This window comes from Drosophila elegans, unplaced genomic scaffold, assembly GCF_018152505.1.
Source record: "Drosophila elegans isolate 14027-0461.03 unplaced genomic scaffold, ASM1815250v1 contig_349, whole genome shotgun sequence".
Taxonomy (NCBI): Eukaryota; Metazoa; Arthropoda; class Insecta; order Diptera; family Drosophilidae; genus Drosophila; species Drosophila elegans.
The window spans coordinates 765,749-788,718 of NW_024545729.1; the positions used below are offsets into that span (position 1 = coordinate 765,749).

At 35.8% G+C, this 22,970-nt stretch overlaps 1 protein-coding gene across 4 annotated transcripts in view; it reads right to left on the reverse strand.

Annotated features, from left to right (window-relative positions):
- Positions 1–22,970, reverse strand: part of LOC108145320 (zinc finger protein 592) — a 41,209-nt gene that overhangs the window by 1,191 nt on the left and 17,048 nt on the right. For 2 of the 4 annotated variants that reach the window (XM_017270692.2, XM_017270693.1), the window contains 6 exons: positions 17,832–18,117; positions 8,709–8,893; positions 8,349–8,514; positions 3,247–3,585; positions 3,121–3,188; positions 2,429–3,004 (listed from right to left, as the gene is read on the reverse strand). In XM_017270692.2, the coding sequence (XP_017126181.2) occupies positions 2,429–3,004; positions 3,121–3,188; positions 3,247–3,585; positions 8,349–8,514; positions 8,709–8,893; positions 17,832–18,117 (1,620 nt within the window). The remainder of the gene's footprint in view (positions 1–2,428; positions 3,005–3,120; positions 3,189–3,246; positions 3,586–8,348; positions 8,515–8,708; positions 8,894–17,831; positions 18,118–22,970) is intronic. The other 2 variants (XM_041708634.1, XM_017270694.1) reach the window with 1 other exon arrangement.

Consider the following 22,970-nt stretch of genomic DNA (forward strand, 5'->3'; position numbering starts at 1 on the left):
ATGCATTAGCTCAATATGTTATATAATTTTATGATCGAATTGATATAAATCTCATATACTTAATAAATACCACCATTAAAAAAAAAAACAAATCACTGCGAATGCATAAATCTTCATAAATTGACTATTTATGTATGTAAAACATGGGGTACACAAAAATATATAATATATAAAACAAGAAAGAAAGCAAACTTCGGCAAGCCGAAGTTCATATACCCTTGCAGCTATTGCATGAATTAAATACTTTTGAAAACATTTAAATTATGATTTACTTGAGTATATACTGAAAAACAGTGAAGCTATGATGATTTGCAGCTCAATTATTAGATAGTTATTTTATATATTTTTATTAGTTCTATGGGAGCTATATGATATAGACGTCCGATTTTGATAAAATTTAAACCATAATTCTGAAATAATTAAACATTGCCATATGTCGAAGAACTAAACAAAAAATTAAAAAACAGAAAAGTTATAATTTTTATTCATTTATTTCTCCGATTGTTCCTATGGGACCTATATGATATAGTCGTCCGACTTTGATGAAATTTAAACCGTAAATCGGAAATATTTAACCATTACTAAATGTCGAAGAACTAAACAAAAAATTAAAAAACAGCAAAGTTATAATTTTTTTTCATTTATTTTTCCGATTGTTCCTATGGGAGCTATATGCTATAGTCGTCCGATCCGGCTCGTTCCGACTTATATACTACCTGCAATAGAAAGACAGCTTTTGGGAAAGTTTCATGCAGATAGCTTTAAAACTGAGAGACTAGTTTGCATATAAACGGACGGACAGACAGACGGACGGACGGACAGACGGACATGGCTAGATCGACTCGCCTAGTGATGCTGATCAAGAATATATATACTTTATAGGGTCGGAGATGTCTCCTTCACTGCGTTGCAAACTTCTGACTGAAATTATAATACCCTCTGCAAGGGTATAAAAATGAACCTCGAATTCTTGAGCCTCGCCACATGAATTGACAAATATTAAGACCCATAAAATGGCATTTAGTTTTTGAGTTTGAAATACGAATTGACTAATTGTATAAACCATTAAATATCTGAAAGATCTATTAAATAAGAACAGCGAATTCTTGAGTTTTTGAACCAAAAGATATATAAAGGAAATTAGGTAAAAAAAAAACTCGAACTTATGAGCTATGCTATATGAGTTGGCCAATTAATTAAATGGCCAAAAGCCTATGAAGCAGAAGGTGAAAAAAGTGTAAACAAAATCCCACAATTCTAAGCCATATAAATGGACCAATAATGTGATAGGGATCAATCCTTTCAGCTTTGGTCCAGTTTTAATCAGAATTTTTCTAGTTATTTTTCAAATTTTTTTTTAAAAATCATACGATAATTCATATTCCTTCGATAAGTTTTGTTTAGGTTTGGGAAGACTGTATTTTATTAATAAATAAAATAAAATAATTAAAATAAAAGAAGAAAGGAACCAGAGTTCGGCAAGCCGAAGTTCATATACCCTTGCAGCTATTGAAAAAAATTAAATATTCTTGAAAACATTTAAATTATGATTGACTTGCGTATATGTTTAAAAACATTGAAGTTATGATGATTTAACATACAGCTCAATTATTTGATATTTCCCACGGCAGCTATATGATATCGTTTTCCGATTTAAATATAATTAAAAGCTTAATTCTGAACTGTCAAATTATTAATTAGTCAAAAAGCATTTCTAAAAAAATACAAAATAAAAAAGTTAATTTTTTAAAAATGTTTTTTTTTTAATATTTTTATTGTTCTTATGGGAGCTTTAAGTTCGAAATTAAAACCGTAATTGTAAAATATTTTACCATTACTATATTTCCAACAACGAAAAAAAAAAAAATAAAAAACAGCAAAGTTATAATTTTCTTTTTTATTTTACCGATTATTCCTAAATGCTATAGTCGTCCGATCCGGCTCGTTCCGACTTATATACAACCTGCAATATGCAACTTTTGGGAAAATTTCATGAAGATAGCGTTAAAACTGAGAGACTAGTTTGGACGGTTAGACGGACATGGCTAGATCGACTCTTCTAGTGATGCTGATTAAGAATATATGTACTTTATAGGGTCGGAAATGACTCTTTCACTGCGTTGCAAACTTCTGACTAAAAGTATAATAATATATAATATTAATATTGATATATTATTATTAATGCAAGGGTATAATTACCGTGGGCGTTGGTCTTAAGAATTAATTTTGACCACCAAGTATGCCTAAGTATATAAAACTATATCGGAAAAAACCTCCTATATATGTATCTGAAAAACCTAATCGGGCAGTTTATTTGGACCATATGGAAAAACATAAAGAGAAAGGGGCAATCATCACCCATCATGATTGCTAATACAATTCACGCCTGCTGATATTAGTCTATCCTAGCGGTGGATATGGTTCTTACATGCTGTTGGTAGGCGGTGGGGCCGTTGCTGGGATTGTTCATTCGCATGGCAGCGGCCAGGTTGACCACAGCGGCTTGGACTGCAGCGCTCGGAACTGCTGACGAGTCCACTCCGTCCTGGGGTCGCGATGCAGCCACTGCCGCCGCAGCCGCGGCCATCAAGGACATGCGGTTGGCGACGTGCAGATCCGTGCCCATGGAGTATTGGCCTGAGCTCGGGAGTCGCAGCTCGGTGATCTTGTTGGAGTGGGAATTGTTGTTGTTTGTGCAATTGTTGTTGTTGTTGGCACTGCTGCTGATGTTGTTTTGGTTGCTGTTCTCATTCTCGCTCAAGCCGTGATCGATGTCCTGGTCCTGATCGGAGGTCGTCGACGAGGACAGTCGTCCGTTGGAGGAGCATTCGGAGTTGGCCGAAGGGGAAGGGCACTTTGAGTTGGATCCCTCCGAGTTGCGAGTGCCCATTGGTAGAGCGTTCCCGGCGTCTGCCATTCCCATCCTTCCGCCAGTCCCACTGCTGGCAGCTAGGGTTACCGCCAAAAGGGAGTCCCGCTCTCGCTGTTCTGCAGCTGCTCGAGACTAAAATGTACATTGGATTGAAAAGAAAATGCATTTATGTATTCGTTTCTATCTAATCCACGATAGAGCTTTTGTCGCTGTGTTCTGGGTTCTGGGTTGGAAGATTGTAAACGTACCAAAACGTACTGAGCCGCAAACTGATGTTTCGGATCCATGCGCATCGACTCCATGTGGGTAAGAAGGCCTATGGAAAAGAAGCCGATTAGTCCTATTTCTCTTTGGATCGGGGACCTGGTGGATACCATTTTCATGAGTGAAGACTGCCTGGCAAACGCTACAAGGCCACATTCGCAGGCTGTTTGTGAGCTGGGAGGTTTCGGCGTGGCAGGCTAGATGTTTCCTTAGGGATCCCTCGTTGACATAGTGCTTGCCGCACACTGGGCAGGGATGGTTGGCTGTCCTCCTCTTGCCTAAGTAGCTGTCTATTAGGTTGGAGCCACCAGCGGTTGCCTGATGGGAGCTCTGTGCGCAGTTCGACTCAGAAATGCATTGCGTGGATATCTGTTCGTTGCCAAGTCCAGTGCCGTTTCCGTTCCCACTGCCAGCAGCTCCCTGATTGAGTTCGCTGAACTGAGATAAGCCTGTGTAGAAGAATACGAATTTAATAAGAGCGATGGATAAACTTGGTTTGCCAAGATGGGCACCCATGTCTAAGGGCGGTCCTAGATTCTATGAACATTCTAGAGTGGATAGTCTACCTATTTACACTGTGCGCATTGCTACTAAAAAGGCACAACAGAAGATATTTGTTTAAAACAACGCCCAATGGGGTATTTGCAACGCATTTAATAAATATCACCTTACGTACTTTCGCCTCTGATTATATAATTTTAATCAGGGTGTTTATCATACCCGTTACTCGAAGATTATAAAAGTATATTGTAATCGTTGAAAAGTATTGAAAAGGTAGTAGGAAAAGTTTCCGACCATATAAATTATACATATTCTTCGTCATGTTTATCAGCCGAGTCGATCTAGCCTTGTCCGTATGTCTGTCCGTATGTCTGTCCGTCTGTCCGTACGTCGAGATCTCGGAAACTATAACATATAGATATTAAGGATTTGCAATGCATATACTAGTAATTCTTTTGCAGCGCAAGTTTATTTTAAACGGCGCTACGCTTACTCTTACGCCCACAAATGGAAAAAGTGTGTCACGTCACTCTGAGACTTGTTAGACCTTAGCTGTTTAGCTCTGTATGTGTGTTATATTTATCGTTAGCCGCAACAATTCTTAAAATCTATGTACTATTTTAGAAGTTATACGTTTATTGAGTCCTCTGCCGCCGCTCTGCCTGTTAGCGGGGCGTGGTGGTGCGCACGCTCTTAGCTTCTAATGTTGGCTGTGCAGTTCTGCAGATGGCGACACCTTTTACCCGATAGTTTTTCATTATACCCTTGCAAAGGGTATTATAATCAGAAGTTTGCAACGCAATAAAGAAGACAAGGTAAATAAATTAGGAGGAGTCTACAAGAGTAAGATCCCGTAGAGCAAATATTAAAAAGTTTTTTTGCACATACTCCATTTGGTCTATATGCACACCATATTGGGGACTCCAAACTGGTGAGCAGTACTCCAGGATTGGACGAACTAATGAAATAAATAAGGTATTTGCGACATACGTGACTATAAATCCAAGCACTCTCCTGGCTTTATTCATAATGGACGAAATGTAATCAGAAAATTTAAGTTTTGGGTCCAAAAGGACGCCAAGGTTATCAATTTGTCTAATTCTAGTCAACTTACAACCACCCAAAGTATGCGTGGCATACTGTGGATTGGCCCGATAGAATGTCACTGTTCATTGATATATAATGTAAAAAGAAGTGAACCAAAGTGGCTTCACAGTGGCACGCCTTAAGTAACTTAGATCAGTTTAAAAACCAATCTTTTAAAAAAGACTCCATGTGTCCTACCACTCAGATAAATCGAAATCCATGTCAGTAGATCGTTTGAAAACCATAACACGTATCCGTACAAGATGCGAATGATTTACGGAATCAAATGCTTTGCTAAAATCCGTGTACACGTCTGATGGTTTTTTTCTAAAGCCATTTGTTAGCTCCAAAAGGATTGTCGTAGTAGACCTCCGTGTTATAAATCCATGCTGACATGGAGATATAATCGATCTACAAAGATGTTGCAAATGGGGGGTGTAATAACGTTTTCGAAAAGCTTGGGGATAGCGGACAACTGGGTGATACCTTATAATTGCTAGTATCTGATTTATTTCCCTTATTTAAAGGGGAATAAAAAATGATTTCTTCCAAAAAAAAAAGTTGAATATCAGTAGTTTCTAAGGATAGGGTAATCAATTTGTGAAGTGGTCAGCACATATTGTAAAAAATGATTTTAGTGCACTGTAAAATATTAATGTTAGTGCATAAATAAAGTTCGGACCAATTAAAGCCAGATATAAAGGTATTTAAGCGGTCAAAGTTTGTCTTGTGAAAGCAGTGGATTCGTTTAACAGGCTTTTCAGATTTTTCCTTAAGCTCTGATCCTGCATCAACAGTCAGCTGTAAATTTGGGTGATTAGAATCCTCAGGTTGCGTATGTAAAGACATTCTTAATAAGCAGACGCTTTCTGGATTTGACACAAGACACAAATCCATAAAACAAGGAGGTTACTATTTCCCTATGTACATGTTTGCTATTAACATCTTAAGATACTGCCAGTTTCCTTGTCATTCCTGTTGCATTAGTTATATGTGTATGTATGTACACCATTATGTACATACATATTTAATGGAAATAATTTTAATGACAATACAGGGGAGGTTTTGAGTTTCAAAGGCTTTTTTATATATTATAAGAAGATCTAATCCCCAACCATTATCTTGCGCCTATTAATGCACTTTGCTTAATTCAGTATTACATATAGATATACATACACTGACACATCTTACATATATTTGAACTTCATCTGCACACATATGAACATTACAGTTTATTAGGCATGTACACACAAAAGACACCACACCAATGTTTTTAAAATCAGTAGAGTTAGAATCGGTCGCTACTGCTTGTGTTCTGCCGGAGAGATGCGACTTAAGACGTGCAGCTGCTGTGATACTAAAGTTGAAGATGCTGAAGATGCTACTGAGCTTGGTACAGAGAATCTTGTTGTCGACCATGTCGAAAGCTTTACTAAGAGTGTTAAGAAAGTGGCATATCCTTTAAATACCCTCGGCCTAATACTTCTAACTTGTAACTGCTGTGCAGCTTCTGTTCTTAGTGAACCCCGATTGTTTCATACTTAGCAACAAAGAAAAATTGGATCTGAGATGCCATAATATTTTCAAGGACCTTGGCAAAGAAAGGCAAAACAGAGATTGGTCTAAATTAATTACTACCTTTTGCCTTTGATTTTACTTTAAGAATAGATTTTTAGACACCACAACTATTATTTATTTTTGCTGCTAAAATTCTATAAGATGCTAATGTGCGTAGTTTTTTAAAATAATTTAACATATTGGAAGTTTTATATCGCCTTCATGCTTTTCTCACGGAGCTGTATGTGTTGGCTGATTTCAGCGTTAAATCAAGGATGTTGCATTGGTCGAGTGGTTTGTTTTTTCCTTCTTGAAGTCTATATAAATGTCATTATAGTCAAAGGTAAGGTTATAAGTCAAAAAATAAATAATCCTAGTCATAAATCACAGATTTTCTTAAGCCATTTAAAAAGAACTCAGTTGTAAGAAAAGTGTGTAGGATTTCACTGTTAACTATATATAATCCGAGTGATTTAAAGTTGTTTAACAGATGCGCTTCTTTTAATATGTTGCTGTTCATGTCCTCAGTGACTATAACATCTGTATAGGACATAAAGGCGTCTAAAATTACACCTAACAGGCGACTATAGTTTATTTTGCGCTCTTCTGTCCGACCGTATCTACGCAAACTAGTTTCTCAGTTTTAAAACTATCTGCATGAACTTTCCCAAAAGTTGTCTTTATATTGCAGGTATTAAATAAGTCGGAACGAGCCAGATCGGACGACTATAGAATATAGCTCCCATATATATATAAAAAATTATAATTTTTTGTTTTTAGTGTTTCGCCATATAGTAATGGTTAAATTTCATCAAAATCGGACGTTTATAACTTAAAGCTTCCATGGAAACAATAAAAATATTTAAAAACAAGAAAGAAAGCAAACTTCGGCAAGCCGAAGTTCATATACCCTTGCAGCTATTGCAAGAATTAAACATTTTTGAAAACATTAAAATTATGATTTACTTTCGTATATGTATGATTTGCAGCTTAATTATTTGATTGTTCTTTTATATATTTTTATTATTTGTATGGGAGCTATATGATATAGTCGTCCGATTTTGATGATATTTAAACCATAATTCTGAAATATTTAACCATTGCTATATGTCGAAAAACAAAAAAAAAAATTAAAAAACAGCAAAGTTATAATTTTTTTTCAATTATTTTTCCGATTGTTCCTATGGGAGCTATATGCTATAGTCGTCCGATCCGGCTCGTTCCGACTTATATACTACCTGCAATAGAAAGACAACTTTTGGGAAAGTTTCATGCAGATAGCTTTAAAACTGAGAGACTAGTTTGCATATAAACGGACGGACAGACGGACAGACGGACGGACAGACGGACGGACAGACGGACATGGCTAGATCGACTCTACTAGTGATGCTGATCAAGAATATATATACTTTATAGGGTCGGAGATGTCTCCTTCACTGCGTTGCAAACTTCTGACTGAAATTATAATACCCTCTGCAAGGGTATAAAAATATTTGAAATGTATCTTTTTAATTTTGTAATGTTTTTTAGAATTTTTTTTTTACTTATTAATAACTTGACAGTTTAGAATTAAAATCGGAAAACGATATCATTTAGCTGCCATAGGAACTATCAAATAAGTCTTAATTGAGAGCTGCAAGTCATCATAGCATCAATGTTTTTAAGCATATACGTAAGTCAATAATAATTAATAATAATGGCATGTCCAAACACGAATATTTAGACTTGAAAAACAGAATAATCAACCTTAATTTAAGCTTTAAAACTGAGAGATTAGCCTTAATCGATTCTAGCGACGCTGATCAAGAACATACATATGTATATAATTTATAGGGCCTTCTTAACCGCATTGCAAACTTTTAACTGAAATTGTAATACTCATGTTCAAAACGGTTTGTTTTTAAGTGTGTAAATTTATCCTAACACACGCCAAATGCCACAATAAACGATTTAAAGAACATGAAGAGGAGCAGTATAGCGTATTTAAGAACGCTGTTGGTCTTAAGCAAAGAGCAGGTATGTTTATGAAGAACAACTAATGCTAACTAGATTGGGGACCCGATCTTACCTGCTCCACTTGGGGCGGGGCTTTTTTCCTTATGGACGTGCTTCATGTGGTCCACAAGGGCCTCTGTGCCGAGGAAGAGTTTGTGGCACACAGGACAGGACGTGGCGTTTGGACCGCCTATTAGTGCGGCGTGCTGCTGCAAGACACCAAGATGCAGCTGTAGCTCCTGTTCGATATGCGCGGTGTTTTTCGGTTGCAACAGGGTTTGTGATGGAGCGATGGGGCAAATGGGGCACGACACGACACGACACGCAGTTCAGGTTCGAGGTAAAGGGCGACATCGAAGGGTGTAGTATTAAAGCCAATGATCAATGATCAAATGCAACATGACAGGCAGGTTCGACGACAGCGATTACTTACCTTCGATGTGTGGGTTCGCAGACTAGACTCAGTGGCGAAGCCCTTGCCACATATGTTGCAGTGGAAGGGTCGGTTTTTGGCACGTTCTACCTGAGCGTCGTGGTTCCGTAGATGTTGCTGCAGATTCGAGAGTTGAATAAACGCTCGCCCGCAGTCTGGCAAGTGGCACTTGTAGGGTCGTTCTCCTAAAAAAAGCAGAAATGCAAGCGGTAAGTAAAAAAATGTGTCTATATTTTGGAAATATTTCTAGAAAAACGACAAAAAGGGTCTAAACTTCTAATTTATTTTCTAAAATCAGAAATCCCTTCGTATATTCAAATATAAGGTGTTTTTTCTTACTGCCTCTCTCCAATATTGTATATTCACAGATTTTTAGTTTTAGAAAAAAGAAACACTAGCCCTTTTCTAAAATTAAGAAAACTTCCCTTAAAAGTAAAAATTAATTTTATAAACGGATAGCTAGGGTAAATGGCTTTAAACATCAAACATTGCTATTAAGAATCACTTGCTAAATAAAGCCAATTGATTGCAAACATTTCCCCATTGAATTCTTATAAGGGATTCCTGCATAGTCGAATGTGATGGCTGTGCTAAAAAATCAAATTTTTTTGCTTCCCGTTCATTACATTGTAGCTTATCGTGTTTCCTGTCCTTTCAGTAAAATTACAGAGAGATTTAATTGAGGTATGTTAAGAGGGTACAGTAACCCCGATTTCCCGATTCAGGAGAATTTGATGTGTACTAACTTTAAATAATGTTAAGGCAACAGTATTTTAATTCTTTTGGACTTAGTAATGGTTTAATACTTTAGATTAACGCATTTCATTTTATTTAAATCGCAGAAATTGAGGTGAAAATCATCATAGCTTTAATGTTTTTAAATATATGAGCAAAATGTTTTAGATTTAGATGTTTTTAAAAATATTTAATTTGTGCAATAGCTGCAAGGGTAAAACAATTTTAAATTTTAAATTTAATTCAAAAACAAATACATATTTCAATATTACTATGATTTAAACTGCACTTCAATAATACTGGCTTTCAAATTTAAATAGATGGAATTCTTTAGAGATCAATCATTGATTCAAACAAGAAAGAAAGCAAACTTCGGCAAGCCGAAGTTCATATACCCTTGCAGCTATTGCAATAATTAAATACTTTTGAAAACATTAAAATTGCGTATATGTTGAAAAACATTGAAGCTATGGTGACTTGCAGCTCAATTATTAGATAGTTATTTTGTATATTTTTATTATTTCTATGGGAGCTATATGATATAGTCGTCCGATTTTGATGAAATTTAAACCGTAATTCTGAAATAAATAACCAATACTTTATGTCGAAGAACTAAAAAAAAAATGAAAACAGCAAAGTTATAATTTTTTTTATTTATTTTTCCGATTGTTCCTATGGGAGCTATATGCTATAGTCGTCCGATCCGGCTCGTTCCGACTTATATACTACCTGCAATAGAAAGACAACTTTTGAGAAAGTTTCATGCAGATAGCTTTAAAACTGAGAGACTAGATTGCGTAGAAACGAACGGACAGACGGACATGGCTAGATCGACTCTGCTAGTGATGCTGATCAAGAATATATATACTTTATAGGGTCGGAGATGTCTCCTTCACTGCGTTGCAATCTTCTGACTGAAATTATAATACCCTCTGCAAGGGTATAATAAAAAAAATCTAGTGAAAAGAGATGAATACTTAGCTGATTGAATTTCTTGTGAAGTCATTGAAATTGATTAAAATGTCAAGTTAAAAATGTAATTTAGCTGGATGCCTGTCTTAATTATAAAATATCGACAAAATCTTGAAAAAATCATGCTTTTTTTCGTAATGGGATACTTTGCTTTAGAATTACTTTCTGGTACCCTCTGGAAATTAAGTTTACCAGTGATACATTTTTTGATTTTCGGCTCGATTGTTAAATTTAACAGCTTTTTGGCTTTGCTAGCGTTCCATCGAACGAAGTGCAATTCATGATGTTCGATCTTGAGTTTTAGCAATTTTTTAAAATTTTTTTGAGCTTTAGCATCTACATATATCTATAGTTTAATAACTATCTAGTTCTAGTAAATAAAGATATTAAGCAATTATTCCGCCGTTAAAATTTGACGGACTTTGACGGACTTTGACGGACTTTGACGGACTAATTTATGCGATAGTTAGCCGATGTTTTTGCGGTGCAGCCCTATTCCAACGCAGTCGATCCCTGAAAAACCGTTGAGATTTTTGAAAAAGGTGAAACTCCGATTTTGGTCTACGATAGCTCATTTGACTAGAAATAGATCAATTTTCAACTTTCCCGTACATGTTATAAGGATTGGTTTCAGATTATAGATGCTAGAGCTCGATATAGTTTGAATAAATTGATTAAACTGAAGTTCCAATAACATAAATTAATTCTTAACGAATATTGTGATTACGTTATCTTAAAGATAGAACATTCACAATACTAACAAGCTATTAACTTCGACAATCCGCCGGTAAACCGATTTAATGATAAAGTCGACCGATTATATTAAAAATTAAATAAAATACAACTTTTGGGCATGAAGATAGCTGAAGAACTGAGTTCTTGCTTGCGTAGAAATGTCTTCTTCAAAGCGTTGCAAGGGTAAACAAAGAGGTTAAAAACGCAAGTTACACCAAAAGAAACTGGTAACATACATCTTTGGAGAGATATTTCTTGAATTATCTTGAATCTTAAGAACTTTAAGACTTTTTAACTCTTTGCCGCTAAGCAATTACTTAGGGAATATTTTTTAATTACTACTTAGTTTTAAAATTAAGTTAGCTGATAGCCAGATAAGGACTTATCCATTGGCGAATAAATAAATAAATAAATAAATAAATTAGGCTGTACAATCAGGGAGTGCACAAAACTAAACTTTCAGATAGAAGGAAGCGTTTCCGACTTAATTAGGTGAGCATATTTTAGATCAGGATCAATAGCCGAGTCAATCTAGCCATGTCCGTCTGTCCGTTTCTACGCAAGCTAGTCTCTCATTTTTAGAGTTATCTGCATGAAGTAATCTCAAAAGTTGTCTTTCTGTTCCAGGTAGTATATAAGTTGGAACGAGCCGGATATATAGCATATAGCTTCCATAGAAATCAGGATAAACTGGATCGACTCTCCTAGTGATGCTGATCAAGAATAAATACACTTTATTAAGCTGAAATTTTAATACCCTCTGCATACAAGGGTTTATAAAATTTAAAGAGTCGTGCTCTTAATGCAACACACCTTGTAAAAACTTTAGACACCAGAGTCTCATAGCTTTGAGCAACGCCAACGCGCCCACGATAACGAAATAGCTGAAGGCGCCTAATTGACTGATTGACTTCATTTAACAAGATTAAAATATAGTTCTCGAAATTGACGCAGACGGTTACCTAAAATATTTTGCAACGTCTCAGATACAAGCGATGTCAAAGCGGGGCAATGACGCATTTCAGATTTGAAGCCAAATTAATTTCACGTAATCGCGCAATTAAATGAAGAGTGGAAGGTCGTCGGAAGGACCGGACCGGACCGGACCGGACCGGACGACTAAAACGTTTAAGCTACTTAGTGTCACTTTGCCTTCGAGTAACATTAAATACAAATAAATAGTCCCAAGTGCAGTCGTGTAGACGAAGCTGCGGTCGAGTCCGCCACTTAGAGCGGTCCTTGTCGCGGCACAACCCTTCGCCAAGTCGGCGACTAAGCAGCAGGACTAAGGACCACCAGGTTCACACCTCATCGTCACGTAGTCGCTGCCCGACGACACTTCATCTGACCTGTCGCTTTAAGCGCCTTAAAGATGCACTGGCCGGGTTGCAGCCTCAGCCTCAGCCTCAACCTCAACTCCTTTGCGGTCCTTCCTCGCCTAATGGGCTTTGCCATCCATTTTCCACTTTCCACTTTCCACCTTCCATCTCCGTGCCACACCGCCGGCGCTTGAGAAACCGGCCTGCATGGTATAATTACCCAATCCCAATCCCAATCCCAATCCCAATCTCAATCCAACTGCCGGCGATGGGAAACCCGTCCGCTGAAAGCGTGAATTCCGTCGCGGGTCAGGCTACTCCTATTACTGGGGTAAGGCAGCGCTAAGCAAACTGGTTTTCAATTAAAGCGTCTTTGATTTCTAGTTCCCTGGGTCCCAGAAAGTCAGAGCGTTGAATACAAAGTCATAAACAGCAATTGTAGAGTTGCAATCAGGTGTGAAAGGAAGTGGTTGCGGGATTAGGGGACTGCTTCGAGTTGGGAAGGTGGAAAGGCATTGAATGCAGCTAATGACGTCGAATGTTTTCTCATATTTGCGAGTCCTTCCAGCTGTCCTGAGTCAACAAACTGCCTGCCTGCCTGCCTCCCTGCCTGCCTGCGAGGAAGAATGCGAAGGCGGCAGGGAGGCGGCCACTGACTCAAAAAGCTCTCCACGCTGATTTAATTATCTTTGCCATTTGCAATGCCGACCCGCCGGTTTCGCCAGCTGCAAAGATGTGTTGAATGCGAATGCGAATGCGAATGCACAAGCACAAGACCTTATTTTAGGGATGCAAAAGAGATTTAAAGAGAAGACGAGGACCAAGGTCAGGCTGGGATTTCGCGAGTGCGGGAATCACGAGAACAGTGAGTCCACTTTCCGTTTTAATTACATAAAAACGAGCAGTGAGCATTTTCCATCATCTCGGTAATTAAAATTACAATAATTAGAAAAAGCTCATAAATTGACGAAACCAGGGGCCGAAAAAACGGACATTTAATGTAAAGTATTTAAAAGCAAGGGCTTTGTGCCTTGTAAATCGATTGACTCACTCTCTTACTGTGCATTTGCCAAGCTGTCATTTCAAGAAATGGAAGAAATGGTGTGCACAACTCTTACTCATACGCTTACACCCCAAAGTTGACTATGCATTCAGGATCGCTCCCTACAGCTTAACCATTCCTTCTGTCGTTCAAATAATGTATCGGGATTTACATGTCCGGCAGCTCAGTTAAAGCATCTCAGAAATTATTATCAGTATTACGGTTACGATTTGGTATTTAATCGTTTGTATAACTCTGACGGTTACGGAGGAAAAGCTGCTAATGAAATTGTTCCACAGACAAACTTCTTTAACTGAAATTTTCTTTAACCTAAACAAAACTAGTTATGGAACTTATTGCTATATATGCATAAGACAATATTGTGCTTCTAAGTCGAACTTCCATCGCTCGCCTTTTTTATAACTCGAACCAAATGTTTTTCCTAGCGCGTTTTCGTTCCGTTAGACACAAAGCTGCACAATAAAATCAGCCTTGTTATTTAACCATTTTAAAGCAGCATGCCAATTACAAAATAAATTGAATAAATATAAAGTAACTTTTTTGGTAAAATACAAAATAGTCGTCACAACATGTGATATCAGAAATATTCGGAGTTGAAAAGTTTCAAAGGAGACATTACCGATTTTATAAAGTATATAAATTCTTAATCAGCATCACTACGAGAGTCTAGCTGTTTATACCCAGTCTAGTCTCTCAGTTTAAAATCTCTCTGCAGGAAATTTTTCCAAAAGGAAAAAGGTACAATATCAGTCGGAACTAGGCTGTTCGGACGACTATATCCTATAGCTGCCATTGGAACAGTCTTGAAAAAAAGAAATGAAAATAATAACTTTCCTTTTTTCAATTTTTTTGTTGGTTCTATCTATCAGCACTTGTGTATTGAAAAACCAAAGAAAACGGTTCTGTTCTCTGATCACAAAATAATTATGTCTATAATAACCTTGCATATATTAATAATAATAATAATAAATAATTCTAATAAGAATTTTTCATAATCGAACTGGATGCGCTCATTCGCATTTTAAAAATGCCTTAGTTTTCTTGTTTATTGAATATCTTATTGAGTATCGGATTGAGAAAATTGTGATGTCGTTGGACGCGTATTTAATGCGAGAATACAGCCATGCCATAAAAGTTTGACTTTCTAAAACTCTTAGTAGCACAACCTCTTATAAAAGTGAAACATTTTGATTGCTATATCATTATTAAGATCGGACTATTCTGAGCGAACTTCGAATATTGCGGCTCAACGGTGCTCATCGTCACTACATGTACTACCGTCTATAGTGATAAATAAAACAATCAAAATACCAAAAAAGAAACACGAATCGTTACCAATATTTTAGTATATTCCCCCTGAAAGTAGAAATATCGCTGATTAAAAAGTTAACATAAAGATAGTAAAAATTAACATGAAAATTCACTAACCAATACGAAAATATTAAAAAAAAATTATTATTTAAGATTTAAAACATTGAAAAATGTTGCGATTTGTTATTTTCTCTCTTAAGGCTTGGTCTTCAGGCTACCAAAATTGCTCCCAAAAAAAACTTTATATCAAAAAAACGGCACAAAATTTTGCCCCTTTTTTATACTCTTGCAGAGGGTATTATAATTTCAGTTAGAAGTTTGCAACGCAGTGAAGGAGACATTCCGACCCTACAACGTATATATATTCTTGATCAGCATCACTAGGAGAGTCGATCTAGCAATGTCCGTCTGTCCATCCGTTTCTACGCAAACTAGTCTTTCAGTTTTAAAGCTATCTGCATAAGACTTTCCCAAAAGTTGTCTTTCTATTGCAGGTAGCATATAGCTCCCATAGGAACAATCGAAAAAATGAATAAAAATATTATAACATTGCTTTTTTTTATTTTTAAAGGTTCTTAGACAAATAGTGATGGTTAAATATTTTAAAACTAAAAAAAAATATTAAAAAAACCTTAAAAATGTTGTTTTTTTAATGTAACTTTTTTATTTTGTAATTTTTAAAAAAAATTTTCTTACCTATTAATAATTTGGGAGTTTTGAATTACGCTTTTAACTCTATTAAAATCGGAAAACGATATCGTATAGCTGTCATAAGAACTATCGAATAATTTAGATGCAAATCGTCATAGCTTCAATGCTTTTAGACATATACTCAAGTAAATCATAATTTTAATGTTTTCAAGAATATTTAATTTTTGCAATAGCTGCAAGAGTATTTAAACTTCGGCTTGCCAAAGCTTGCTTCCTTTCTTGGTTTTATATGAAGTTTTTTGTTTTGGGAGCAATTTTAGTAGCCTGAATATCAAGCCTAACTCGTTAAAAGGCATTTTTGTTTGATATCAGATGTTTTTTTTTACCACAGTCCAAGATCCTCAGTAGCATGAGAACCTAAATTAAGTTTTTAAATATCGCCGATCAGACGACTATATCCTCCAGCTGTCGTAGAAACAACTTTATTTTTATTTTCGTAAATTGCTTTTTGACGAAATTCAATGTTCAAGCAGCGTAAGTATCTCTAAACTATTAAAACTTTCCGTGTTTGCTGTTTTTTTTAGGGTAATTTAGTAGTTTTGAAAAAGCAAAAATTTATGAAACAAAAAAGAAAGCAATCTTCGGCATGCCGAAGTTCATATACTTTTGCAGCTTTTGCAAAAATTAAATATTCTTGAAAACATTAAAATTATCATTTACTTGCGAATATATTCAAAAACATCGATAGTTCGTATGTCAGCTGTATGATATCGTCTTCCGATATTAATAAATTTAAAAGCGTAATTCTGAACTGTCAAATTATTAATAAGTCAAAAAGAATTTAAAACAAGAAAGAAAGCAAACTTCGGCAAGCCGAAGTTCATATACCCTTGCAGCTATTGCAAGAATTTAAAATTTTTGAAAACAAATTATGATTTACTGCGTATATGTTTAAAAACATTGAAGCTATGATGATTAGCAGCTCAATTATTTGATAGTTATTTTATATATTTTTATTATTTCTATGGGAGCTATATGATATAGACGTCCGATTTTGATAAAATCTAAACCATAATTTTGAAAAATTTAACCATTGCTATATGTCGAAGAACTGAACAAAAAATTAAAAAACAGAAAAGTTATAATTTTTTTCATTTATTTTTCCGATTGTTCCTATGGGAGCTATATGCTATAGTCGTCCGATTTTGATATAATTTAAACCGTTAATCGAAAATATTTAACCATTACTAAGTGTCGAAGGACTAAACAAAAAATTAAAAAACATCAAAGTTATAATTTTTTTCATTTATTTTTCCGATTGTTCCTATGGGAGCTATATGCTATAGTCGTCCGATCCGGCTCGTTCCGACTTATATACTACCTGCAATAGAAAGACAACTTTTGGGAAAGTTTCATGCAGCTAGCTTTAAAACTGAGAGACTAGTTTGCATATAAACGGACGGACAGACGGACAGACGGACAGACGGACAGACGGACGGACAGACGGACAGACGGACATGGCTAGATCGACTCGCCTAGTGATGCTGATCAAGAATATATATACTTTATAGGGTCGGAGATGTCTCCTTCACTGCGTTGCAAACTTCTGACTGAAATTATAATACCCTCTGCAAGGGTATAAAAAATCCGAAATAAAAAAGTTAATTTTTAAAAATATTTTTTTTATTTTAATACTTTTATTGTTCCTATGGTAGCTATACGCTATAGTCGTCCGATCCGGTTCGTTCCGACTTATGTACTACCTGCAATAGAAAAATAACTTTTGGGAAAGATTCATGCAGATAGCCATAACTGACTGAAATTATAATACCCTCTGCAAGGGTATAAAAACGGCAGAGTTAATATATATTTCTATTTTTTCTTTTGCGATTGTTAATTTTGTAGCCATATGATATAGTCGTCCGATCCGACAATAGAAAGACAATTTTGGAAAAGGTTCGTGGACATAGAGGCCAGTTTGCGTAGAAACGGACGGACGGGTTAAGTCGACTCTCGACTGATGCTGATCAGGAAAATATATTCTGTATGGGGTCAAATATGTCTCCTTCACTTCGTTGTAAGCTTCTAACTGGAATTATAATACCCTCTGCAAGGATACACAAATTAATTAACCCGCTAACTTCATCATTTTCGCACAGCCAAACGCGTGTGCTCGAGTCGAGTTGAGGTTGTCTTAATCGTCCGCTGCACTGCGTTAACCTTGATAACAAATCAGCTGATCGGACTGGTTGCATAGGACTGTATATAGAGTGCTGGTATACAGGCGCTGGCTGGGGAGATGACAGACAACAGATGACAGCGCGGGCGATCACTTACCTGTGTGGAGGCGCGTGTGCTGCTGGACATGCGAGAGCTGCTTAAATCTACGATCACAGTAGGAGCACTTGTAGGGCTTCTCTCCGGTGTGCACCCGGATGTGCTGCACGAGCTGGTGGTTACTGGAGAAGCTCTTCATGCACTGCTGGCACTGGTGCGGCTTGGTGTCCGAGCCGGGCGTGATGCTGCCGCCCAAGGAGGCCGGGCCGGCGACGCCGTGGGTTCCTAGGCCGACGCGGGGGATCTGCTGCTGGATTTGCTGCATCGCGCTTTTGTGCATGAAGAGCTGCAAGGCATGGAACGCGTTAAAACGGTGCAGCTAAACAGCCAGCAAACAGATGTGAAATAAACTCTGGGCCAAAGGCAGTGTACACCTCAAGCTCGGGGGCTCAGTACGTCTGTCACTGGCAGGTATACTTATAGACACTTCTTGTTCACCTGCTGCGCCAGATTCAGTGTTTTTATGAGCTTATTTAAAAATGTGTACCGTTGCATGTTGTACAAGCGAAGAACATGTCAGCAAAATCCGAACTTTTTGCGGAAAGTCAAAACTCAAAATTATTTAATGTAAATAAACAGTTGTGTGTACGGTAAGGGTTAAGTTTCCAGACGCAATCGACATTGTGAGGTCATCATTCGTTTTGCTGATTTTTGATAATTTATCATTGGGGCCATGCCACTCCAATAAATAATTGTAGCATAAAAGAGGCACACACGACGCTCTCTCTCCCTCTCCCTCTCCCTCTCCCTCTCTCTCTATTTCACTATTCCCCACTTGTAGCTTTCTACTTCCCTTTAAAACTAAAATAAAACTTCTAGATCTGCAGCTACCTTTTGGGTCCCCTGTAACTATTAACCTATAAAGACAATTTTCATTATCTGCGTACCGATCGAGATAATTGAAGATAATTAATGTATTCACCTAATAAATATGTTAATTTTTTGTTACAAACATTTTTTTTAACAAGAAAGGAAGCAAACTTTGGCAAACGGAAGTTTATATATTGCAGCTATTGCAAATAAAACAATTTATAAATTTCGAATTATATTAGATCCCATTAAAACCCATTGCAGCTATAAAGATTTGCAATCCTATGGCAGCTATATGATATCGTTTTCCTATTTGAATAAAATGAAAAAAAAAATATTCTGAATTATTAAATCATTTCCAAAAATATTACAAAAAAAACTTGAGAATTAGAGAAGTTTAAATTTGTTGTTCATTTATTTTTTTAATATTCCCATAATTAATGAATTTTTTTTATAATGTGTCCCAATTGTTCCAAAGGGAGCTATTTGCTAAAGCTGCCCGATCCGGGTCATTCCGACTTATAATACTATCTGCAACAGAAAGACAATTGCGAAAGCTTCAAGCAGATAGTTTTCAAACTGAGAGACTAGAACGGACTAAAACGGACTAAAACGGACAGACGGACGGACAGGCAGACGAAATCGACTCCCCTTGCAATGCTGATCCAGAGTATATATACTTTATAGGGTCGGACATGTCTCCTTCACTGCGTTTCAAACTTCTGACTGAAATTATATTACCTTATAAACATAAAGGCAAAATATCGAAATTTGGATGTTTCAAAGAATATTACATTTTTGCAACAAGGGTACATAAATTTCGACTTGCCGAAGTTTTCTTCTTTTCTTGTTTCTGTCATATTTTTCGAGATGCAAGGTTATGCAACGTTAAAAAAAAACTCAAAAAATCTAGTGAAAAGCGAAAAGCTTTTCAAGTCATTGAAATTGATTAAAATTTCACGTAAAAAAAAACTTCGCTGATTTTCTTAATTGATTCGTAATTATAGACAAAACCTTTAAAAAATCATTAACTTTTTCGAATTGGGATACTTTTCTTTAGAATTTCTTTCGGGTAACCACCGAAAATGAAGTGATTCCTTTTAAAATAAATTCATTGATTAATAACAACCAAATTCACCCGCCTTCGCGCGGTTTTGCTTAAGTTTTCGAGAAATGCGGTTTTTACTATGAACTTAATTTGAGGGAGATGCAGTTTTAGATGTCGAATACAGCCCAAAAGTATGCTGCATCCCTTATATCTTCTAATTCAAATACAAATATACATACAAAAAAAAATATAATAATGCATACACTGTAGGGCCTTAATGACGTCATCATAAATCATTTCAATTACTTAAAAATTTAAAAATTGTTTTTAAACATTTGAAAATGAAAAAAAAAAACCAAAACAAAAATGTTGATCGGTCCATTATTTGAATAATATTGGAAACTTGGGTACCAAAAGATTTTTTAAAAGCTAATAAATCTTAAACCACTTAATATTTTTTAGTGGCTTAAATGTATTTTGTTTTGTTGAATCTTGTTCTTAAATGTGTGTTTGAATTAAATAAATCCGTTTCCTACTTGTTTTCTAGAAATAAAATTAAAAATATTTTTTGACTTAGGTTTGGATTAAAAAAATCCTTAAAATTTATTTATCTATTGAAATATCCGTCCTTTAAGAAGATAATCTTCTTTATTTCAGCTTCCTAGCTGTGCAGGAATAGAAATGCCAGATTTTTTCCAAGAGTTTTGGAGATCGAAAAAAACTCAAACAAATTCTTCAATAATAAAGATGCCATCGGGTTGACCAGTTTAAAAAAAAAAAAATAATAATAAAAACAAAATGGCGTCACTAAGCAAATATTTTTCAAGAATATTTTCAAATTACTTATAATCTAAATTTTTTTTTTGTTCCGAGGCAGAAGCGATATATAGTTGTAAAACCAAGATATATACCACATTTCAACGGAATCGGTTCAGTAGAACTTTAAATATCAAGTAAGAAAAAGTAATTTCGAGAAAAACACGTTTAAAGTTAAGAAAACATTTATAATCGGCTGTATCTCATAGAAAGATTTGAATTTTTAAAATCTTTTAGGGATCATGTTTTCTGAAAGTCTAAATTTTCAAAATATAAAAAAAATGTTTTTTTTTTTCAAATTTCTAGACCAGAAGGGACCTTACCAGTGTAACTTTTTTTAAATCATTTTTTTTTTTTGCTAATCGATAGTTTACAATTCCAAATAAATTATGTAAAAGCGGCAAGGTCGAATATAACAAATTCTTTTTGAATGGCAGCGTTCTAAAAACCTCAAACTTAAACTACAACGACATTTTTGAGAACTGCGACATCATAGCGGTTTCAAATTAACACTCAATATTCTTAAATGGGTCCTACCTACAATGGTTACTACCTACAATCACCTGCAAATTTTTGAATTGGTAAAAATTTGTCCATTTGGTAGAATTTAAAAAGTCATTTTTTCACCCCAAATAACGACTTTATTTCATCCCTATGTTATTTTGTTGATATTTGGTATTTTTTAAAGATCGTAGGCCATTGTAGGGGAATTTTTCGATTTCAGCCTCGGCATATAGTCAACAGTCCCGTTATTTTTCAATATTAAAAAAATAAACAAGAAAGGAAGCAAAGTTCGGCAAACCGAAGATCAAATACCCTTGAAGTTATTGCACAAATAAAATATTCTTAAAAACATTAAAATTTTAATTTACTTGCGTCATTAAAGCTATAATGATTTGCAGTTTAATTATTCGATAGTTCCTATGGCAGCTATATAATACCGTTTTCCGATTTTAATAAAATTAAAGATTTAATCAGAATTGTCAAATTATTAAAAGGTCAAAAAGAATTAAAAAAAAAATTACAAAATAGAAAAGTTACATTTATTGTTCCCAAGGGAGCTTTATGTTAAGTCGTCCTATTTTGATGATATTTAAACCGTAAATCTGAAATAACTAACCATTACTTACGATTGTTCCTATGAGAGCTATATGCTATAGTCTTTCATGCTGATAGCTTTCAAACCTAGAGACTAGTTTGCGTAGAAACGGACGGACAGACAGACATGGCTAGATCGACTCTCCTAGTGATGCTGATCAAGAATATATATACTTTATAGGGTCGGAAATGTCTCCTTCACTGTGCTGCAAACTTCTGACTGAAATAATACGCCAAAGTTAAAAAGTTGAGGAAAGATGAAAAGTTGTAGTACAAAATTAAGAAAATATATTCGATATATTTTGCTGTTTTACCGCTAAAATGACAGGTTTTTGAAAAGGTGAAACAACAAACGTTTTTTAATTTTATCTGCGTAATACAACAAAAAGCGAATTTCCGATCGTTCAAACGGACAGACAGACGGACACGGTTAGACGGACTTTACTATTGATTCTGATTTCAAATATATTTGTATGTCATTGGGTCAGAAACGTTTCATTCTACCTGTTACGTTACTTTCAACAAATACAATGAAATAAATATACATAAATAAGTAAAAAACTAAAAAACTCCTTGGAAGAAATATTAAAATGTGTTTTATACCTCCATTGTTTGGGTTTTGTATCGTTACGATACGTATCATACGTATCACATGCCCTTTGTTCTTCTAGGGAAGTGGTTCGGGACAAATATCAGTAGCAGTACTCGCAATAAAATAAGGATATTGGTGCAGTGTGGTGGTCAGGGAAAGGGCGAGGCAGATTTCGTGTGGCTCTCTGGTTGGTTGGCGGCCAAGCGAAGGTTTGTTTCCACTGGTAGCGGCTTTAGCAAACTTCCATCGTATCGCCACTCGGTTTTGTCCGAGACAGACTGCACTTTTTATTCACTTGGCTCTGGTAGGTATGTGGACAGCAGAGGCAAGCCCGACTACGCCGTCTGTTTCTGCCCGTCGCCCTCCGACTTGGAATCGCGTAAAAATATAAAATAACACCACTGGCCCAACTGACGGTGTGTCCAGACTCGGCCAACGGCAGTAGCGAATTGTCGGCAAATGAGATTGCGATGAAAGAACAGGTCCAGCCAGACATTTTAGGGCCGGTGCGAGGAGATACTGGCTAAGTAGTCAGGCTGGCAACGGGAGTAAACTGCTTATATATGTATTCACTTACAATTCGAAATGTTAGTGGACGAAATGGAGCATGAAGGCTCCTTGGAGACTTGGTATGTTCTGAACATCCAAATACAATGTTTGTTAATCCCATTAATGTCATACATTATTATCAATTCAGATTATTCTTTCTTTCCATTGAATCAGATTTTCTCTAGTCAAGATATTCTATTAAACGGAAACTCATAACAATTCAACC